Source organism: Acanthaster planci, linkage group LG05 (assembly GCF_054643075.1).
Source record: "Acanthaster planci isolate LZ-2023a linkage group LG05, COTS_SCS, whole genome shotgun sequence".
NCBI lineage: Eukaryota > Metazoa > Echinodermata > Asteroidea > Valvatida > Acanthasteridae > Acanthaster > Acanthaster planci.
In genome coordinates, this window is record NC_141781.1 from 7,027,293 (window position 1) to 7,048,083 (window position 20,791).

The following is a 20,791-nucleotide window of genomic DNA, read 5'->3' on the forward strand; positions in this document are numbered from 1 at the left end:
GGCTTCTAACAAAACCACAAATACATATATTGCACCCAGACAACATAATTTTAATACTCAAAGTATACTTTGGGTTTATTTTTCAAATACACGTATTTCATTATTTGTTACAAACTGATTGGGTTCAACCATCCACAGATTCTATGATAACTGAATCATGGAAAGTGGTGAGGATTTGGGACACAGTGCTATCCAGCCTTCTGAGATCAATAAGTCAAGGACTGTGAAAGGGAAGACTCCATACCTAGTACTGTCAAATAGCACTTTTGATTAATAGTCCTTGTTTCTTGCCAAATTGTTCTGTACTGACAGGGTATTCCAATATGCCAAATATCTCTGTGTTTCTATTTTTTTCCTCCAATTTCATTTCACTAGAATAAGAAAATTTAGGTTCAAAAACTGACAAACACCACCATAGCTGAAGATAATCTTTCAAAAGTAGAAGTGGCTACAGCATTTTCTTCCACTTCCAATCAAAGGGCCACCTTCGCAGATGTCGCACGCAAAAAATAAAATCTGAACTGGTTGGCCAAATCTTTGAAATGCAAAGATCACAAATAAATCAATGGAATGATCCTAGCTAAGAAAATGACAAGTGTGGTGAAGTTAAAGACTACTATTTGCAATTATGCAAAAACTTAAACAAATCTCAAACAAAAAGATAATTGTGTCTCAAATGTGCTTTATATGATGATAAGAAATACTGAGCAAAGAAATTTGATCAAGCTAATGCATCCAAACAAACGGAATGTCAGTTTTCACTGACTGTTCTGCCAAAAAAGAGTAACGGGAGAATTCAGATTGACTTAAAAACAAAACATGACTGAGAAATAACCCTGGTGAACCCTGTACAGTCCATACGGTGGCCACAAAATCCATGAACACACTGACTGGCTGTTGTTGCAAAATTACATTAAAAAATAATATGAGGTGTTCATATAGCACTCCCTACACAGCAATCTCAAACTCTTCACAATCACCTCTTTTACTGGCCACAAAGTTTTGTTTTCTGCAACAGCTCAAGATTGGCGTGATCCATTCTACACCCTACTATGTACCCATTTACACTCTTGGGTAGAGAGAAGCAATTGTCGGAGAGTGTCTTGCCCCGGAAAAGCAACAAACACTGTGGTACCTACACTGGACCCAGAGCAATATTTGTGGGAGGCTAAACTTGCTTTTGGTCGGCCAAGAAGTAGAGATTTTTTTCCTGTAACTTGTCATGGCCTTTCGAAAGGGTGAGGCCACATCTGGGGCTTTTACATGCACTTTGAAGGGAAAAGAACCAACCAACCAACCATTCACTTTTCATTACTTACCAAAAAAGAGCTGGGGGGGGGCTGGAGAGGGCGGGCGAATGACCCCACTGCCTTGCCCCCCCCCAAATCCATTAATGGCTGGTACCCATGGGGCTGGAACCCACACACCATCACACATAAGTGGAGCTTAAACCACCGAGTCACAGCATTTTGGGATGCCATAATTTACCAAGGGATAGACAGTACACTGCTCTGGACTACAGTACAGCTGCTGAACATGTGGTCGGATGGAAAGGTAGCCTGGCTAAAGCAATAGACTGATAAGAGGGCTTGTGGTAACACCATGTGGATAGATCGCTTTTGGAAGAGGTATGGTTCTGATAAGAACTGGAGAGTGTTATCAGAACCATACCTCTTCCAAAAGAGATCTAAATGGTGGATACCGCAAGCCTTTTCTTTAGTCCATCTCCACCATGAAAAAGTCTTACCTAAAGCAACAGACTCAGCTCAAAATAGCCGAGGGTAGAGAGTTATTGAGAACAGGTGTCTCAAAAACCATCACCATATTTTTCCCAATCAGCCCTCAAGTTGAGAGCTGTTACGCAACTCACTAAAATATTGTTCGCCTGATGCCAACAGTTCGCATGTTAAAATGTTCCCAGATTTTGTTTCTTTATCCTTGTCATACATGATTTCTTCAATTTCTCTTTTCTGGATAACTTGAAGGCTGAATGGGTGTAGTACAGGCTTAAATTGTCTGACTTCAATAAATTCTATTTTTTATGGGATGTTACACTTGCAGAGACAAGGATTAATAGGTGGGAAGGTGGGTACATAAAAAGTCTCTATAAACCTGCATTATGACTGCTTTTTGTCAATTTATGTTGCGCCAATATCATAACTGGTCAATGAACCCTGGCTTAGTGCCCCTCTTCTCCATCGTCATAGTCCAGTTCTATCCCTGAGCCATCAGAATCGGTCATCTGTACTCTCACCAGCCCACTCAGGAAGGCATAGCTGGCCATCGCCGTCAAGGCCACCACGGCAGCCAGCACCTGGTTGCGCCTCTTGTGGGGGTCATCAAAGGGGTCTTCCGTCGGGGACTTCTGGGAAGAAGTTGGTCCGGGATCTGGATGGGTTATAAGACACAGAGAGGCAATAAAGTGCTCACCTGAAACAGTTCTGAGAATGATGTAATTCGGAAACAGGATGGTGCTACTTGAGTGAGTGATGAGTGAGGTCTTTTGTATTCCTCAAATGGAATACCTGAGGCTGAATCTGGAAAAAACTAAAAAGCAACCAACAGAACTTCAAGGAAATGGAAAAAAAATGCCAGAGTGTACGGTCGTTACATATGTAGCAGGGTTGGAGTCAACAAGATGATGTACTTTACATTGAGTTTTTCAGTCCCAATCCTCACAACTCGAAGCACAGACTGGCTCCAGTGTGCCATGATTTCTTACAGTCTATCAATCTTTATTCAAAGGGAAGTCATTCTTATGGTGTTTCCTGAATCTAACTTTTTCAATGAAATCTGATAAATGGATTGGTGCCTGACGATTTTGGTTTCCATACCTCACTTTCATTTGTTGTTTAATGAGGCTTGGATCATCAAGATGACAGATTTTGAATTATTAGTGTAAATGAAATTGATTTGTCATGAACATGACTTCAGTGCTTTCATTTTTATTCAAAGGTTCCTGAAATTAAAAGTTAACTTTCCTTTCAGTTCAATATGGCGGACTTGTGAATGCGGCTGATTGATCAAGCTTACTGAGCCTGGACAACTATAAAGTACCTATGCACCAACACGTATAATAAACTTCAGTTTGACTAATGAGAACAGCAATGTCAGATGCGATCACACTTTGGCCGAGGTGCTGATGTCACACACGATCACGATTTGCCTATCACCTGATCTTACCTTGAGGTTCATCGGGGAAGTACCTAAGCAGGATACGGGAGCAGAACCTACACAGGTTATCGGTAGCCTTTAGGTGCATCTGTAACTGGTTGCTGGGTAAGGGGGCTCGTAGCAAAGGAGCCAGATAGCTGAAGATCAAGGCATCTAGGGAGGTTGGTCTGGGGATTAGAAGTACAGGGGGTTAGCACTTGAGACCTGCTTGGAGGGTAAAGGGCACTGCACTGAAACCCGGTATTACAAGTACCAATTAGTACCTGACTGATGGGACTAATTATTACTGGGGTATTTGTGGGGAGGTTTTAAAAATAGCAATGAGGCCACCTGGAAGCCATACCAAATCTCACATTCATTTCTAAGAGAGCCGGGGGGAGGAAATCCATCCACCCCCCCAACAACATTTTATTCTGTATCACTGCAGCGCATATTTTAACAACAAAACCATAGGTCTGATTGAGTTCAAACTCCACATTTGTAATGATAAAGAGTGTCTTCACACGCATGCCAAGTTTCAAACCATTCAAGAGAAACATAGCCAAGTTCTTGGAGGGTGCATTGTATTTTCGTATTCAAACCATACATCCAAAAATGAATATTGACATTTCTGCACTTGTCATCAAATCGGGTGCATGCCATAATACACCAAGTACAGGGGAGATCCATGTACGAACTTAACATGACAGAAAAAATGCTTGCAATATTAAATTTCGTTCAATCAGTGACCCAGACAGTCACAGGTGCAAAAGTATGATCATGTCAAAGAAAAGTATACAAGTTACACTTACACAGGACCAAAGAAGAAGTCCTCATCACCAAGTTTTTCAGACAGTAGATTTATACATTCCTTGGCATCACTGTACACCTGTAGGGTTCATCATGTCAGTATGCACCATTAGGCCTACTACATGTACCCGTATTGCATGTACATTGAATGTAATTCTCGCTACAGTTGCAATACCAACAGCATTATGCACAATTGACTGTTGGTGGAATGCCAGTCAGTTTTCTGGCTGTACATGAGAGTCTGTTTACAGTATACAATGTTTTAAAAAAGGAAGATGTGTGCCGGTGTTTTGTCAAAATGTCAACAATTTCGTATTCACATGCCCTGATATCTATGGAAGATAGATCTTTATGCAATTGCTTCAACAGATCGTATATTTGAAAAAATCATTAGCATCGGGGGACTGCACGGCAGATGTGCTTTTGAAGCAAAAACTTTTGGACAAGAATACAATACTTGCGGAAATTACTCTGGATTGTTGGTAACTTTTTAATTTTGAGGGATGACTTTGATTTTGAAATGTGCCAAGCAAAACTAAGCTAAAAGCAATCAGTATAGATCAGTAGGGCAGCCATGCTCTACTCAGTGGTAGGAGTACGGGGGCAACATGGGGGCTAAGAGTTCCCATGGGGGAGAGTTGTCCCCCTCCCAGGGCTACGCCACTCAGTTTGTATAATGGACAGCTCTGTTGAGGTCTACGTCCACACTGCTGTGTTCTTACTCTGCTAGTAATTTCTTCAGCCTCCATGTGCTCTCCTCCTCGTGTGACCTCCACCCTCCTTTCAGCGGCTCGCTTTAACCGGCCAGGAACGAAGTAGTTAAGCGGGAACTGCAAGGCTTTGGCGTACCATGGACGGATCAACTCTACATAGTTCTTAGCATCAACCCACCAGGCGTGAAGCTAAAAAACAACATTGGTCGGACATCATGATGATTTTATATCACGTTAAAGTATTCGTTAAAGGCAGGTTTAATCTTTCCACAATGTAGAATTGTTGTTAGGTTTTGGCAGAAGCAATACACTGCTATGGTTGGACTGCATGCACATAGCTGTGATCCATGTTCTCTCAGACTGCATGGGACTATTAAACTTGAAACAGTGGTCTATTCAGGGTGACTTAATCAAGAACAGGATAGAGAACATAGTGTTTTTCACATAGCACCACCAGTTTTGTAATTTGTAAACTGTTTATTTCACAATGTCAAGGCAATTTCTTTGCCACAAAGGACAGATGTGTGACATTAATGAAATTGTCTCATGAAGTCAAGAGAGAATCAGCTCTGGAGGAGCACTGAGTGAATGGGAGCAGTACGTCACTGAATTGAAGGTGTGAATTACTGAATTTGTAAGCCATTGCAGTTTTCACTGAATCCCAACACCTTGGGACCACTCACCAGTCCAGGCAGGTACTTCTCTTCCATCAGTGCCTTGAGCGCCAAGCTGTCGGCTCGCTGCTGATCGGTCAAGTCCCCGTCCAAGTTTGCCTGGGTCTCTTTCAGGTACTGAATGGCTTCTGTGTCCGATCTCACGACTCCTTCACCGGAATGGAGCATCGGGAGATGAGCTGCTATCAAAGGCACAAATCACCCATCAAAATGAACACAGTGCATAGGTTTTAAATTTTGAAAAGAAAAAAGGCCCTCATATGAAAGCGGTGAATGTGTCCAACACTCAGGAGTCTTGATAAATAGTTAGACTTTGTCTGAAAAAAAAAGTTCCCACTGCTCTTAGTTAAACTTTTTTAAATTGAGCAATTAATGATGAATGCCTACATGTACGTTTAATACATTTGAGTACTAGTGGGACCTTTTCCCAGACAAAGGTTTTTTATAATGAACCAACGAGTCGAAGCGGTTTGTCAGTTACAACAGTAGAAAGGTTGGCAAATAACAGCAGGTGGAGGGAAGGAGCAACTAAGAAAGGTACAAGTGCAGTTGTTGCCACAAAACACTGCAATAACCCTTCTTGAAGGGGTGAGAAACCTCTGTACGATATCCATTGACTGTCTTTTCGGAATTCAGCAAAATCCACTCGGTGACAACAGCCTGTTTAAATCTCATCTGATGTCAGTAGTGAGCAAAAGATTTTTCATCCAAGCTTCGCGTTTATGTTGAACTCAACAGGAGTCAAGCTTTACCCCTTCCAGATTTTGCTATATGTGGGGTGCCCTGAAATATAATCTGATTGAACAGGACTTTAAAAACCTCGTCGGAATTCTCGACACTGCTTCTAGTTTGGATCTGGAGTTTTGAAAACACACGTTGTACTTGCACCTACCTGCAAGATTCTGCCATAGAAATCTGTTCTTGTGAACCCTCAGAGAAGCACCAGCAAACTGTGCATAGGTCTGTCAAATCGTAACCAAAGGGATTAAATTACTGAACCTATCTGCTTTAAACGCCACAGAACAGGGTCTGAAAGTATATGAGGGCATTGAATTGAACTTAAAATCTTAAAAATCTAAAGAATAATTAAACTGCTCCCATAACCCTCCCCCCAAAAAACAGAAATACAAAATGGAAAAAAAGCAGCTGTGAGAGCCAAACATACATGGCAATTAATAAATATGCAACACATCTGACTTAAGTAAGTCCCAGTTCAGTGACTCCAAAATCCAGATAATGTGTCCTACATGAACCTCAATGTGTATACCAGATGAGTCCGTAAAAACTGCACTGATCCTGCTGCACCTGCAGTTACTATGACTGGTCATGCATCCGCCATCAGTCATGTCAGTTGTACCAACACAGAGCAACTGTAAACTGAAGGCGCTGGAATTATGAGTCCAAACATTCAGCCACTAGGCAACATGGTCACCTGATGTGGAATGGGGATTTCATATACGCCGACCACATTGTGTTTGGGCTAATTTCGTGGGTAATTCCAGAAATTAAGGGTCCAAAAGTGTGATATTTTCCATCTGACCTTTGTTTAATGGAAATATCACCAGAACCGATTTCAAACTATTACTATTTGTTTGGCAGGTAATTTGCATTAATTCATCATTCTTGGAAATTTTAAAATGTATTCTGAACTTACAAAATCATGTCAGATGTGACAGGGACACACAAAAAAATGGACCCCTAATTTCTGGAATTACAATTGTAAATGTACAGGTACTTGAGGATGCCAGCTTTATGATGAAAAACATTATGTAATGGCAAACTATATACAAAAAGCCATTCCAACCTACCAATCCCCCTCAAAAAATTTTTTCAAATGCCGGGCAGTGTATGTTTTGCCATGAAAGGGCCTGCTTTTGTGGATCATAATGGTATTGATTGACACTTCATTTAGATTGCAACTAACAATGTATATGAAAACTTCATAAAACCTGGGCTGTGATAGGTCTATAGGCATTGTACAGATTCAGTGTCCAAAAAACTGTCCATGGTGTCCACTCTTGCAATGAATATGAACCTGATGAAATATGTGAAAGAACAAATGTTGCATTGCTTTATAACAAATGCTATTGCTTGAAGCCTTAAGGCACCTCCTTGTGCCTTTCCATTTGGCAATTTTACTTTACAAGGGGTCATAATGCAATCTGTTTTTAAATCCAGGTCTAACAGTTCAAAATACATTACGCACTTAAACATATGGATTTTTGCAAAGCAAGGTCAAAGGTCATATATTTGCATAATTTTTCAGTGGTATGTGGGAACTTACTGCAGTAAAATTATAATTATGATGTAATTATTTATACAGAGGACAACTTGACTAGGGGACGAGTTGACTCAGGGATGAGTTGACAGGCAGTGCTCCCAGAGCAGAAACAGCCGCCCGTACATTCTTCAAACGTTCTTCGAAGAATGAAGAGCAAAGAACTTGTTAAATTACTTCTCCACCATTCTATTATCCATTATAAGAATAATGAACAAAATAATAAATAACGAACAAAACCAACTTAAACCTCTTAAAACAACCTGATTTTCCTAGTTACAGTGTATTCAAAATAACTAAAATTCATTTCCATTCAGTCATACTGATTTTAGAAAATAATATTCAAATAAACTGGAAATGACTACAGGAAGATTTGAAATTTAAGGATGTTCCAATTGCTTTGACAATTCACAGAATAGGCCTATGTGCTACATTGGCACACACCAGGAATCGCCCTTTTAATAAATATCTTGTGTGGTACGTCTCTGCCACCATAGATTTCTAAAGTCACCAGCTAGCTAGCTGCATAGAACGAATGAAAATTGTGAATGAATGAGTACATGTATATGTACGAGTCTCTGTCTTGTTTCTTTTTCTCTTCTTCGTGTTGATGTACCTAAAAAGAAAAGGAAATTCATAGATTCATAGAAAATTCATAGGGGACGACTTGACCCTGGGACGACTTGACCCATTTCCATCCAAACCATGCAAACACCGCATAGGCCTACATGTAGGCCTAGGCCTATTTAACCATCGCTAGGAACATGGTTAACCATGTTAACATTATTCATAAATTCATGACACTAAACTGCTTAACCATCATCATGACCACTGTCACTAACTCTGACCATGGAGGTAGTAAGAGACCCATGGCATGACATGCCCATGCTATAAAACATAGCCAACATGATATGGGCGACGGTGTTTACTTGTTTCTACAACACGCCTCAGACTTAGTCAGATGGTCAGATCACATGCTTGTCGGCATGGTCGGCGTAGCTGTTAAAAAGAGAAATCAAAAATTACTTTATGTTGAGAAGATTTTAAAGAAAAATGCACCGTCTTACCAAAACATTAAGGCACTTCACATCAACGGAAGGTAGCCCCCAGTCCCCTTTCCAACAGTCAAATTCTATCGTTTTCTTGGGCCCATCATTCACAATCATGTCTTTGCTCTCCGAGCTCGCCGCCATCTTGTTCAACTTCGACCCATCACCTTTGCGCCAGCGCTTTATTAAATTTGAGATAAAAAAAATTTATGCAATCACACGTACATGTATATGTATGGTCGGCCGGTCGATGCGGACATGCAATGTGAGGGGCGCCGCGCCAGCAGCGCACAGATCAAGGGTTATACATGTACGAAACCCTAGACCTGGAGCTGAGGAGAACAGGTCAAGGCCACGACGTTCCGCACCGGTAGCGGCGGCATTGTGTGCAGCAAGATTGAAGCCAAATCCCTAACCCAGGTAGGCCCTACATGTACCGGTAGACGGTGGTAGATATTTGCTAGCAGAACAACTGACTTAACTTACATGACTTAGGCCTAGGCCTTCTCACGTAGGCCTTATCAACATGACCTAGGCCTTGAGTCAGACCACAAAATAGTTTTTGATAGGCTGCTTTTGAGATACATGTAATAATAATGAAGGGAAGCTAGTATAAAGAAAGTCTGATGTTTTACAACATGCCCAACACCAATTCTCCGAGGCCCCACCTCACTGAGATGTGTTATTTTCTCCAAAGAATTTTTGAGATCCCAGAAACACCGTGAACAACATTGTTACGCCCCAACTGTAGCATCAGTCCCAACTATAGTTGGGCCCGTCCTAACTAGAATGCTACAGTTGGGCCGGCCCAACTACAGCAGAGAGCTCCTGTGTGCATGATGTGCCCAGCATGTGCCAAAGTCATATTGTTTACAAATGTCATGTCATTGGTCATAGGGCTACATGTAAGTGCCACATTTTTGATGAATTGTGTCAAGTGTGAGACACATTGACTTGGATAATGTTGAGACATTTCCCACAGACATTGGTCAACAATGGTTGGGCCAGCCCAACTGCAGCACTACAGTTGGGACTGTCCCAACTATAGTTGGGACTTATGCTATAGTTGGGGCTTAACAACTTTAATCAGATTTCCTGTATGTGGAAGGCATTGAGATGAAACTGGGACTTGGGCATGATGGACATATTGGCACACCCTAGGCTCTGGCATGTCTTGCATCATTTGTAGGAAATTAAGCCTATGCATACTGCATATATCATGAGGTGAAATAGCTCAACTCGTACCCAGGTTAACTCGTAGTCGTACCTTGGTCAACTTCTACCCAAAAATATGCACCCAAGTTAACTTGTACCCAGGTCAATATGGGTTTTGATGCCAACCGTCTTTAGAAATTCAACGATCCTAGTATAGCTTATCATCAAGAGGACACCAAGTATCCGTGTATTCAAGCTCTGGGAGTGGAACGAGAATGGCGACCAACCGGCTCTTTTCAGAGTCAATCCATCTTCAAAAAAGAGATAGATCTGCCTGCTGTTTGTTTGATGATTAATAAAAGAGATTATTTTCCTTGTCGTTCTTTTTCTTTTGTAACCAATCACGGTCGCCTGGGATGGGAAATTTCCGTAATTTGGTCCCTGCACAACAAAAAACGGATAGTATTGGAATCAAAATTAAATTATTAAAATAAAATTATTCATCCCGCTTTTTCTTTGTGGGACCACGCTTGCGAGTTTCACCATTTGAATGATACATATATATGAATAAACGTCCCTAGAATCTGACATTGTCCAAACAGTGAGAAAAACAGGAAAAAGGAGAAGAAAAATTATCGTAAAAAAAGGCAGACAAAATATCGTAATCTGTTTGGGTTACAAACGCGTGTTTTCTTTGAGGGTACAAGTTGACTGGGTACGAGTTGACCAGGGTATGAGTTGACTGCGGACGAGTTGACCAGGGTACGAGTTAACTCGGGTATGAGCTGACCCAAAATCTCATCAAGCATGACATGTATGACAAAGGCATCCCTTACCTTTAGCACCCTGTTCCTTTAATAAATAGCGAAACAAAGTCCAATTTTTCAAAATATCTGACATAACATTTAGACCTTTCATTTACTTGGAGGATACCTCAGACAGTCAGTGAATTGTGAATAGCAATATAAAGGCTTTCCAGCTGAAGAGCTGTGTTTGCCAGAAGGCTTAACTGATGCAGGAAGTGTCAAACAGAACAAACCTCCTTGTAAACCACAAATCATTTGCTTGGAGGAAACCTCAGACAGTTACTTGCATGCTCAATGATCTGTGAATAGCAATCCAAAGGCTTGGCAGCTGAAAATCTTTAGTTTCAAATTGTCTGCCAGTAACTGTTAGCCTCTTTGTTTCGATCTGTTACACCCACTGTTCGACATGAATGACATTACGCACAATGCAAGTGCGGCGTGGCGCTGTTACTAATTCTCTTTAGAACAAAATATCAGAACATAATTCATTTTTTTGTTGTAATAGTCTAAACCTTGGCGGATTTACTGTTTTCTCAAGTAATTTAAAGTCTCTAAGGTAAGCACTGTAAAATCTATGCACCGGTATTGTTGAACTCTGTGTGCTTATCCTTCATAGCATATTGATTTATGTAAATATTTTCCTTTTTAGTATATACGAGTACATTGACTCGAAGAGTTTCCGACCGTGATTTAATTAACCTGTAAAGTACAAAGTGACTGTTCTAGAGCAATTGATAGTTTATTGGACTCTTTGACTGTTACATATTGAACCTTGTTGATGTCGGTTTTATGGCAGTTAATGTGTACAATTTCCCGTTAGATTAATATCAATTGTAAATCTAAGGTCATCCAGCTCAACTGCATCTGCTGTGAACTGCATCTGTTGTGAACTGCATCTGTTGAATGAACTGCAAGTTGTTGTTGAACTGATGGATGTTGCATCCAGTCACAATTGTAACGTTTAATCTTCTGTTCGATATGACACACACATTGTAATGATTGGACCATTATTGTTAAGATCATAATTTTGTTTGTTAGATGAAACGACTTTGTTGCAACAATTTTACCAGTAATGATTTATCCAGACGGCTCGGCTTGATTTAACGCCTAGTCACTCAAAAGTATGCCACTCAAAAGTATATCCGTTTTTGTTTGTTTTTGTTTTTTACTGTTATGTCAGGATGGAATGGAGTCCACTCATATTGGCTATTGTACTCGTTGCCACTGCTTACCTATACAACTGCAATCTCAACTCCTCTGATGCCGTCCTTAATGCCAGATCAACCACATCAGCTGAGGCCCAGATTGTACAGGCATGGGCGCGAACTATCCAGGAACCCATGAACAAGGTCAAGCGCGTAGCTGTTGGGTAAGGTTGAATCTACATGTAACTTAGGGGCTAAACAAGGCACAGAGGGCAGAAAATATGTCCATCAATATAATACCAGCCTTACTCGCTCCACGGGTGACAAACATTTCCTGAATGTTCATAAAACAAAGACAAGATGTGTTAACAATGTGTAACCTGCTTGGTTTGACACACCACTTCAGTTTTTGTTGGTTATTTTGATTTCAGCACTGGGTACTAAGAGCGAAACCGAGTGATTTTTCAGTTTGGAAGATTAGAGAAAGAGGAAGTCACTCATTCTTACCCATGTGATAGCATACACGTCGGTTCTGTTTTCTTCAGATTAAACGTTAATGCAGATTTGATAGTGTCTGCCATATCCCTCCTCGATAAGCTGGACATCAAACCAGGTGCTAGCCAAGATCACGCCCTGCTGAACTCGTTGAGCGACTTGCAGGAGAGCTTTGCTCACTTCTTTGAGTCTGGAGCAGCCGCAGAGAGATTCTTTGCCAATGGAGAGGTTTACAAGAGAATCATTGAAGCAGCTGACAAACTGGAGCATAAGGAGGTAGGTTGGAGGCAGGTCTTACAAGCAAGGGTTGGGGTGGTGCTTTGGTGTTGTACAGCCGGTGCTTGCCGGGCAGCTTTAACCACTTCCTGCCGGGTGGAATTTGCATATGTGGGACGAGTTCCCGGACAATTTTCCATTTTCAAAATTTTTCAAAAATTCATAACTTCATTTACTGGATGTTTACACCCGCACAAATGACTGCCTGATGGCTACTTTAATCTGACAGGCAACCTCCATTGATACCCAAGTATTGCAGCCAGGCCTGCCACCCAGTAAAGAGAGCCCAGATTGTGTGGTGTTGCGTAATTTCGTTTGTTCCCGAAATTGGCCCAGTGTGTTGCTGAATGCCAGTGGTTTCTTCTCAAATGCGGTCAGATTTGCTTGCAGCGGTTCTATATCACTCATCTGTTGAATGCTGGAGCACTTTTGTTCCCGCTGATAATCCGCGGGTGCTGAATGCCGCAAACAGTGGTATACTATTTCAAAATAATGACGAATTACATCCGCTAATGTCAGCTGAAAAATGATGTATGGTCATTGTTACAAGGCCCAGCTCCTTTGTCCAATTTCGGGCACCCCGCCTAAAGGTACAAACCCAGTGTACCCGGCATTGGGAACCCGCAGGCAAGTGGTTAATACTTGAAGTTGAGCATTGCATAACAGCAGAGTTGTTTGACTTGATTTCGGGTCTCTGACTTCAGTAATATAAATTTTGCACCATTTCCAAGCACTTGCTGCCAAGGAACACACTTTATCCTGAAGCCATGGCAGAGAGTAACAGATGAATCTCTAGTATTTTCTAGCTAGAAGACCAAGCGAACCCCACAGACTGCATTAATCATTTGTACCCCATGGTAGTTACGAGCTGAATAAGAAGTTACATGACCCATCAGGACACCTAACCGTGGAGTGATTAATTTGTTCTGACTTTCCTTTTGTATATGACAGTACAGCGTCGGAGGAAATGCAGCATTGATGGCTTACAAGATGGCGGAATTAACAGATGATGTCCAGGTAGGAAGACAGACATCACACTTAGGCTGAATGTGAATCTATTGTCTAGAGCTAAGTCTAGGTCTTCGCTTCATTGGAAATAGGTGGATAAGCGCAGACAACAGACCCAGCCATAGCTCTGGAAATCCGTTTCGGAGACAGCCTCAGAGTGGTGATAGGGCACAGCGTATCAAGAGAGAAGCTGTTATTTCACAGTGCATTATGGGAAATCATCAATATCAGTGAGCGAAAGGACCGTACTTTTGCCCAAGGACTTTGCAAGTTGTTGTTTTTTTTACGACACAATGATTTAGAAAGTTGAAATTTTAGCATGTAAATTACAATTTCATATGCATGAGCTCACAGGTGTGAAAAATATCACAGGAATTAATTCATCGCAGTTTGCACAAAAGGAAATCCTCCTCATCATTAGTGACTTAATTCATCACAGGGTGCACCAGTTGGGCTTAAAAGCTGGAACCAGATATGCATGATGAGGGAAAATATACGGCAGCACCATCTTAGCCATTGTATTGCAACACCCTGAAACGTCAATGTTGTCTCAAGCAATACAGCCGTTTCACAATAGTGCACCACCAAGAGTTTGCAACGCATTGGCCAATCACAATACGCGACATTTGTCGACCCAATGCATGTTTGGAAAGGGTCAACAAATTTTGTGCGTTGTAATTGGCCAACGTGTTGCAAACTCTTGGTGGCGCACTATTGTGAATCGCCCGTATTGTGGCCAAAAACACTGGTTTTTATTTTTGGCTTTGTTTAGACAACTAAGAATATTTTATTTGGTTGCCAGTTCATCACAGGTTACTCCCTAGCTTGTGCCAGTAGAACCTATATATATCACTGAGCCCTGGGTAAAGAGAGGCAAGCTGGGATAATGTGATTTGCAAGCTCACACCGTATGCCCAGCTGCCGTATTCAAGCTTCCCGACCCCTTGATTGGATGTTTTAAACACTACCTACCTCACCCAACCCCCTGTCAACACCCCGCAGATTCTGATGGTTGGACCAGTTGGGCCCAAGGTACATTCTCTAATGCCCAGCCGAGTCCAGATCCCCGACACCAGCCTGCGAGACGAGGACGAAGTGCACCTGATCATGGAGTATGCCGAGGGGGAGAAGTGGGGGCAGTGGACCTCGCCCATTGCCACCCGCTTCATCACGTCCCATGACGTGGCTAACGCTGAGATGGATGGATTGGACGTTTTTGTGACCAGCATCAAAGGTATGGCCTGTTTCCAAAATTTTCAGAAACTCTGTCTTTGGAATTCTCATTTTTTTTAATTAGTGAGAGTCTTTTCCAAACAACCAGTATCTGACAGCAGGTTTTTCGGGGGAAGAAAGGAAACTAGAAGTGGGTTTTTCAAAAGTTCTACGTCCTGAACACTGACAGCATTTATCTGCACCAATTTCTTTTCTTGCTCATATTTTTTGGGTTTGTTTTGTAAGTGCTCAACTAAATATCTCCTTTTTTTTCCTTCCTTTTCTTTCACCTAAATTTCATGTATAAAATATTTATCGATGCATCGGTACTCCAGGAAGTACAGCGCAGTTGACAACTGAAATTTTTTTCAAAGATTGTTAGTTTTCTTTCTCCTTCATACAGACTTTGGCCCAGACGTGGTGATGTTCTCAGGTCTCCATCTACTGGACTCTGACAGCCTGTCCAAGCAGCAGGAGAAACTGTCCCTCCTGGTTGAGGAGTTGAGCAAGCTTCCTCACGTTATACCCCTACACCTGGAGCTAGCTAGCATAGCCAACGAGAGACTGGTGCAACTCATTGCAACTCAGGTGAGGAGATTGAGTGACACGTGTTGGACTCGTAATCAAGCATTTGTCTTCTGTGAATTTATAGTCGTGTAATTCGTCTTGTAATTCTAAACAGCAGTTTGGAGTGGAGACCCTCATGGGATCATTCACAGAGATTGTCACAAGACCACTTTCAACAGGGTGAACAACGACAAGAGACTGCTTCTGTTTCAGTTCATATGAATATCTCATGACTTGAATGCTTACTGGAGGTCTCGTGTTGGTCCTGTGACAATATTGTGAGGGTCTTTAAGGTCTCGAGTGCACTGATAAATAGTGAAAAGGTGTTTAAATTGAGGAAAAAAGGACAGTGCCGTCAAAAGAAGGGGTGCTTGACACTCAAACCCCACGGGCCCGTTGCCGGGGGGCCAAGAGGGCTGCCCCCCGGCAGGAACCTGGCCCCCCATCAGTAAAATGGAGAAGCATGAAGAAGATACTTTGTTCCTGTGATGTGTCCCACCTAGCTAATACTGTGGCCCCCCCCTTAAGGCCTGAAGCTGGCGACAGTGCTAAAACCCCAGACATCAAAACACAGATGCAGACACACAAACCAGGAACAAGGTTAAAAACATCATAAGTGCTCACTATTGTAAAAGGAAGAGCAAAAGAAAATTCAGATTTGTTTTCATATTCTTGCAAAACCAGTTTCTTCCATTTTAAATATGAATTGTGCAGGTGCCTACAGGCATGACCATGACAGGGACTTTGAAAAGGAAAAGCCTGATTTCCATCTCTTTTAAATCCCTGAGGATCCACCCCTGATGTCATGCCTTAATAGATATTTAAAAACTTGGGCCATGTCCAAATTTCTTAGCAGCGACTTGTATTAACAGTCACTTGGAAAATAGCTATTGTTTAGTGGCTTCCATAGGTGTGTGTGTCATTTCTAGCCATAGCCTATTAATTTGGACACATTTGTTCTTCCCTTGACATTCCATCATAGGTTTTACCCGCAGTCCACTCCCTGGGGCTGAACGAGCAAGAACTGGGTCTGGTAACCCGTGCCAACAGTGGGCCCCACCCCAACCTTGCCATTGAGGAGTCCGGCTACGCAGAAATAGGAGCAGTGGCGGACATCCTCTTCTGGATCCTGACCTCACTGGTCAAAGGTCAAGACTCTCTGCTGACCAGAATTCATTTTCACTCCCTGGCATTTCACATGGTGGCCACTCTACCTGGTCAGTGGGGGAACAGCTTATCAGCCGTGGGCATCGGGGCCCGCATAGCTGGCAGGCAAGCTTGTGGACAGGTTCCCATCGACCCATCTAAAGTAGCTTTACGCATCCCCAAAGCATTCCCATTGTCGGTGGACTATGCTCCATTACGGAAGACCGTCATTATCTTTGACCCCAGTGAACCTCTCACAAGTTGGACTCGAGGTCCGGTCGCGTTTCATTTCAGCCCAGTTCTTGTCTGTAAAAAACCCGGAAAGACAGTTGGTCTTGGTGATGCAATATCGGCAACAGCAATGCTACACACGCAGTACATGCATAGAGTATAGTATGCAAAGATTGACTGCTTCGAGTGCTGAAGTAAAACTGCCCTCTGGATTCAATCCATAGACCGTTCTATTTTGTTACTGAGGCAAAGCGGGGGGGGGGGGAATGCCCCAAAATGGATCTCTGAGATACAGCAGCCACCGTTTTTGTTTGTAACATGTCTCTCACAGATTCTCCTTGATTTCAGCAACAACTGATTTGTTTAATGTGTATGCCATTAAAATTCAATCCTGTTCGAATGTGAAATTTGTTCAAACTTGACTTTTTGCAATTATCCAAACTAACTCTTCAAGGAATTTTTGAACCCATCTCTTTAATACTGGCACTTTGGAATACACACAGTGCCCACACTGATAGGCATTTGTTGAAATACCTGTTCTATAACTGCGGTTGCTATGGGTATAGTTCATGTGACCAAGCACAGCAAGATAGCAAAAATAGCAAATGCCATGTGACCTGCCCTCAGCCAATCAAGATACAGAATCTGTCGGTGAGATGTAAAAAACTTTGTCTTCAATTTTTTTTTCAGACCAAGAACAGTAAGAATTCTTTCCTCCCAAAAGCTTCTTGGTCTTTTAAGTTCTTGTAAATGTTGACTGCGCAGTGTTCCAGATCATTTCATAAAATAGTCCTTGCCATGTTAGTTGGGTCTTTGTAATGCATGAATTGTTTTAAGCAGGCCTTAAAAGGAAAAAATAAGTCATCATTTTCAGCATTTGTGTTAGTTTCACTGAAATACACTCATTAATATAAGCCACTGAAAATTTTAATGAGGGAAACATTATTTGTGGAATGTTTTTCTTCAAAGTTGGTTACTTTCAAAATGGATAGACGGAATTCTTTCAAACAAGTTCATTTGGGGAGCATTATTTGATCCCATATCAATTTGTTTTCACACAAGTGCCCTCTTTGACGTTCAGTCATTCAGATCTTGTATAACAGGAAGGGTTGGAGGCAGCATTAAAAGTAGGACAAAGCTTTTCGGTTGTACGTGTATTACATAAATGGCTTTTGTGAGTGAGGTTTGCAAAAGAACCGATGGATTCAATATTTCAGACAGCAAGCTCTGTCTCACTTATAAGAGATTTACATGGTACTGCAGACTGCAGGTACTTATCTCTTAGATCTTTATCATTGGAAGAAAGAGAGCATGAACTTGGTTTGTCCATGGTAAGATCATTTGTTATCAGTCCCATGGCTACTCGCATTTCTCTGTCACTCGTATTTCTCTGTGCCTTCAGCCTCATTGCCATTAGACACAATTATACTTACATTATCAGTTCCCTCCAAGCTCGAGTACCAAGAAAGGTTATTCTTAATCAGCAGTGCAGCTGTGCCCTTGGGGCTGGTTCCACGAGGTGGAGTAGACTCGGCTAACCTATTGTTCTGTCGACGTTATGACCACAGGTGTAAGGCCAAGATCATGTGCATAATTGCTTGTGTCCAAGTACAGGTTGGTAAATGTACTGAATTGTTAGGAGCTTGAGAGGCTGTTTTCCCCCAAATAGTGTACATGTATGTCGACTTTGCATCATAAGATTGGGACCGAAAACTACGGAATATGATCAGGGAATCTCTGGTTTGTTTGTGTGCCTCAGTTTTTGGACATGTGCACAGCTGTTCAGTGTGCCCGTACCTGTGCCCTAACCTTACATACCTAGTGTGGACTTGTGAACGAAAGGTGTCCTCACTATGCAGGAAAGGAAGACATTTTGTGGTCTTACACACGTCCACAGGACGTTTCCCCTTCTCTGGAAAAGAGGTTTAGAGGCATTTTGAGGTAGGGGTCATCTGTCATAAAAGGAAGAGGAATAGTCAAGGAAACCTTGTACAAAAATCAGCTGAAAATCGTGTTCCCAGTTCAAGAAAAATTAGTATTTTCACCGAGTTTTCTTAACTGCACAAAAAGAAAGGAATGTCTACAGTAGGTATGTAAGGTAAGTGTGCCTATGTCAGGCGTGTGAATTCACCTTTTTAGCTGATTTCAGCTATTTTTGATTAGATGTTGGCCCTGCATTGCAGCTTTTTGGTACAACCGGTCGGTACAAAATATGGGAACTTTTTACATTTCAGCTTTAATTTTAAGAGGTCACTCACACCCCTGGTATTGTGTGTGTGTACTTATCAGGTTAACTACTGAGCAGCTCTCTGTACTAATTGCAAAACAAACCCGGATATAGATCCTTCAGTGGATAGTTCACATCTTTGGATGCAGCCATTTACTTTTCTTGTGTTAAAAATTGTACTCTTTTCTTAGTGCACATAGCTTTTTGAAAAACCATTGTAACCCTTTGGATTATTTCAACTGAAAAAGGAACTAAAATGTGAATAGTATGGTGTTTAGATAAAGCTAACCTGAGGTGTAAAATATAATGACATGCGTCTGCGAAAGAGAGATGGTTCTATGCAAGATATTTACTTCAAGTTTTTGAGTCAAGGTTACTAAGACTCTAACCTTAACATAAATTTTCATGTTGTTGGTTTTGTCTTTAATTTCCCGTAAATAAATTTCCTTCTTTTCGATTAAGGGGTTTTTCTTTAAAGTGTGTGTGAAATTTGTGCTCAAAAAACGTAACCTTGTTAATACTGTGACTTATTTTGTTAAGGATTTATTTTATTTTATGGTGGAAAAATGATATACTCTCTTTTGATGTATTTTTGAAAATGACATGTTTTACATGACGTTTTCAAACCACAAAATCTTGAACCTTAGGGGTTCAACATTGCCAAGATCTTGTACAAAAGGTGTTTGGCTGAATTGGAGAAGAAAGTTTGTAGACATCGCTTGTCTGCCGTTCTGAATTTTGTTTTCATATCTCATATTACTTTTCCAGACCATCCATGTACACTACCAGTCCACAAAAAATAGCAAGTGGCCTCAAAGTTAACGAGAGAAAAGGGAATTCTGGAACCGAATTCAGTTGTTTCGAAACCAAGAATTGTAATAGTTTACGGTTGATTTTAAAAAAGTGGAAAGGAAACAAACAAAAGCACCCTGCGCTATAAATCAGCAATACTGTTCGGTGTTTAATTAATCTTTATAATACCCGAGTTTTACGAGTCATGTTGTATTCTTTAAACAGGTTTTTATTCCAGACAGTCTCATTTCTGGCAGGAAGAAAATTGCCTCAAATCAACAGGAGTAAAAATACTTGCTCTGACATTTCTTGCGTTTGTTTTCCTTCATGTGGCATTCAAATGAAAAAAATAAAATGAAAGTTACGTATGTGCTAGTGATGAACACTCCTTTAAGTGAATGTCGACATTTATATGACTTTGTGTACTTCTTGACAACACCACTAGTTTTGTAAGCTGTGTTTTTCAAGGAGGGTATAAATCTCTCCGATTTTCGTGTCTAGGAACTTGGTGTGGGTCATGGAAAATGTAATAAAATATTGGAACGCACTAAATGGTCATAATCTGGGATAGACGAATGTTCTCCATAAGTATCCGCAGAATCTATATACGCCTGTATGTCATATACTTTGTCGTTCTGTTGCACTGTTTCTCTACGGACCGAGGGAGAAACAAAATATTCCTTAAAATGCAAAAGTTGAATTTTTGTCCAAAATTCTGTTGAGCAACAAACTGAACAAAGATCACCACATTAGTATTGGAAAATAAAATATCTTCTTGATTTTAAAGCATTTTTTTAGAAATGGAGAGGTGATGAAATTCATATCACAGATGTGTCAAAAGGTTTTCTTCAACCCCACCCGCAAAAAATGAAGGATAAGTGAGATCAACTGCATAATTATAAAAAAACAAAGCCGTGATTTGTTGTCATGTAAATCGCGCAAATTGTAATGTTTATAAATTGCCAAGTTTCTCAATTTTCCAATCGCACAATTACATAAACAAAACCAGGTTTTGGTGTCTTGTCAATCACTCGAATGGTAATATTCATAAGTT

General features: G+C 41.2%; 2 protein-coding genes across 3 annotated transcripts; one reads left to right on the forward strand and one right to left on the reverse strand.

The window, feature by feature from the left end:
* Positions 1 to 48: 48 nt before the first annotated feature.
* mtx1 (metaxin 1) lies at positions 49 to 9,436 on the reverse strand. 2 transcript variants are annotated; one of them, XM_022250679.2, is made up of 8 exons: positions 9,346 to 9,436; positions 8,696 to 8,857; positions 6,243 to 6,312; positions 5,360 to 5,532; positions 4,686 to 4,865; positions 3,966 to 4,042; positions 3,184 to 3,341; positions 49 to 2,388 (listed from the first exon to the last, which is right to left on the reverse strand). In XM_022250679.2, the coding sequence occupies exons 2-8, from the start codon at positions 8,819 to 8,821 to the stop codon at positions 2,180 to 2,182; spliced, it is 993 nt and encodes a 330-aa protein (XP_022106371.2). In that variant the 5' UTR covers positions 8,822 to 8,857; positions 9,346 to 9,436; the 3' UTR covers positions 49 to 2,179. The 2 variants fall into 2 exon arrangements, with proteins under 2 accessions (XP_022106371.2, XP_022106389.2); XM_022250697.2 differs by lacking the exon at positions 9,346 to 9,436 and having other exon boundaries at positions 5,360 to 5,529; positions 8,696 to 8,831.
* adpgk (ADP dependent glucokinase) lies at positions 8,960 to 20,122 on the forward strand. Its single transcript, XM_022250665.2, has 7 exons — positions 8,960 to 9,097; positions 11,819 to 12,007; positions 12,329 to 12,554; positions 13,506 to 13,571; positions 14,565 to 14,796; positions 15,178 to 15,362; positions 16,324 to 20,122. Exons 2-7 carry the CDS (start codon positions 11,820 to 11,822, stop codon positions 16,879 to 16,881), a joined length of 1,455 nt encoding a protein of 484 aa, XP_022106357.2. The 5' UTR covers positions 8,960 to 9,097; position 11,819; the 3' UTR covers positions 16,882 to 20,122.
* The last annotated feature ends 669 nt before the right edge of the window (positions 20,123 to 20,791 follow it).

Bases quoted from the DNA above. Each gene is read 5' to 3' on its own strand.
- mtx1 (XM_022250679.2), bottom strand. From the start codon at position 8,821: ATGGCGGCGAGCTCGGAGAGCAAAGACATGATTGTGAATGATGGGCCC. The intron at 5,533-6,242 runs GTAGGTGCAAGT...TGCCTTTGATAG, and splicing joins TCTATGGCAGAATCTTGCAG to CAGCTCATCTCCCGATGCTC. The intron at 4,043-4,685 runs GTAAGAACACAG...TGAACCCTACAG, and splicing joins CTGAAGAAATTACTAGCAGA to GTGTACAGTGATGCCAAGGA.
- adpgk (XM_022250665.2), top strand. From the start codon at position 11,820: ATGGAATGGAGTCCACTCATATTGGCTATTGTACTCGTTGCCACTGCT. The intron at 12,555-13,505 runs GTAGGTTGGAGG...TGTATATGACAG, and splicing joins ACAAACTGGAGCATAAGGAG to TACAGCGTCGGAGGAAATGC. The intron at 15,363-16,323 runs GTGAGGAGATTG...ATTCCATCATAG, and splicing joins TGCAACTCATTGCAACTCAG to GTTTTACCCGCAGTCCACTC.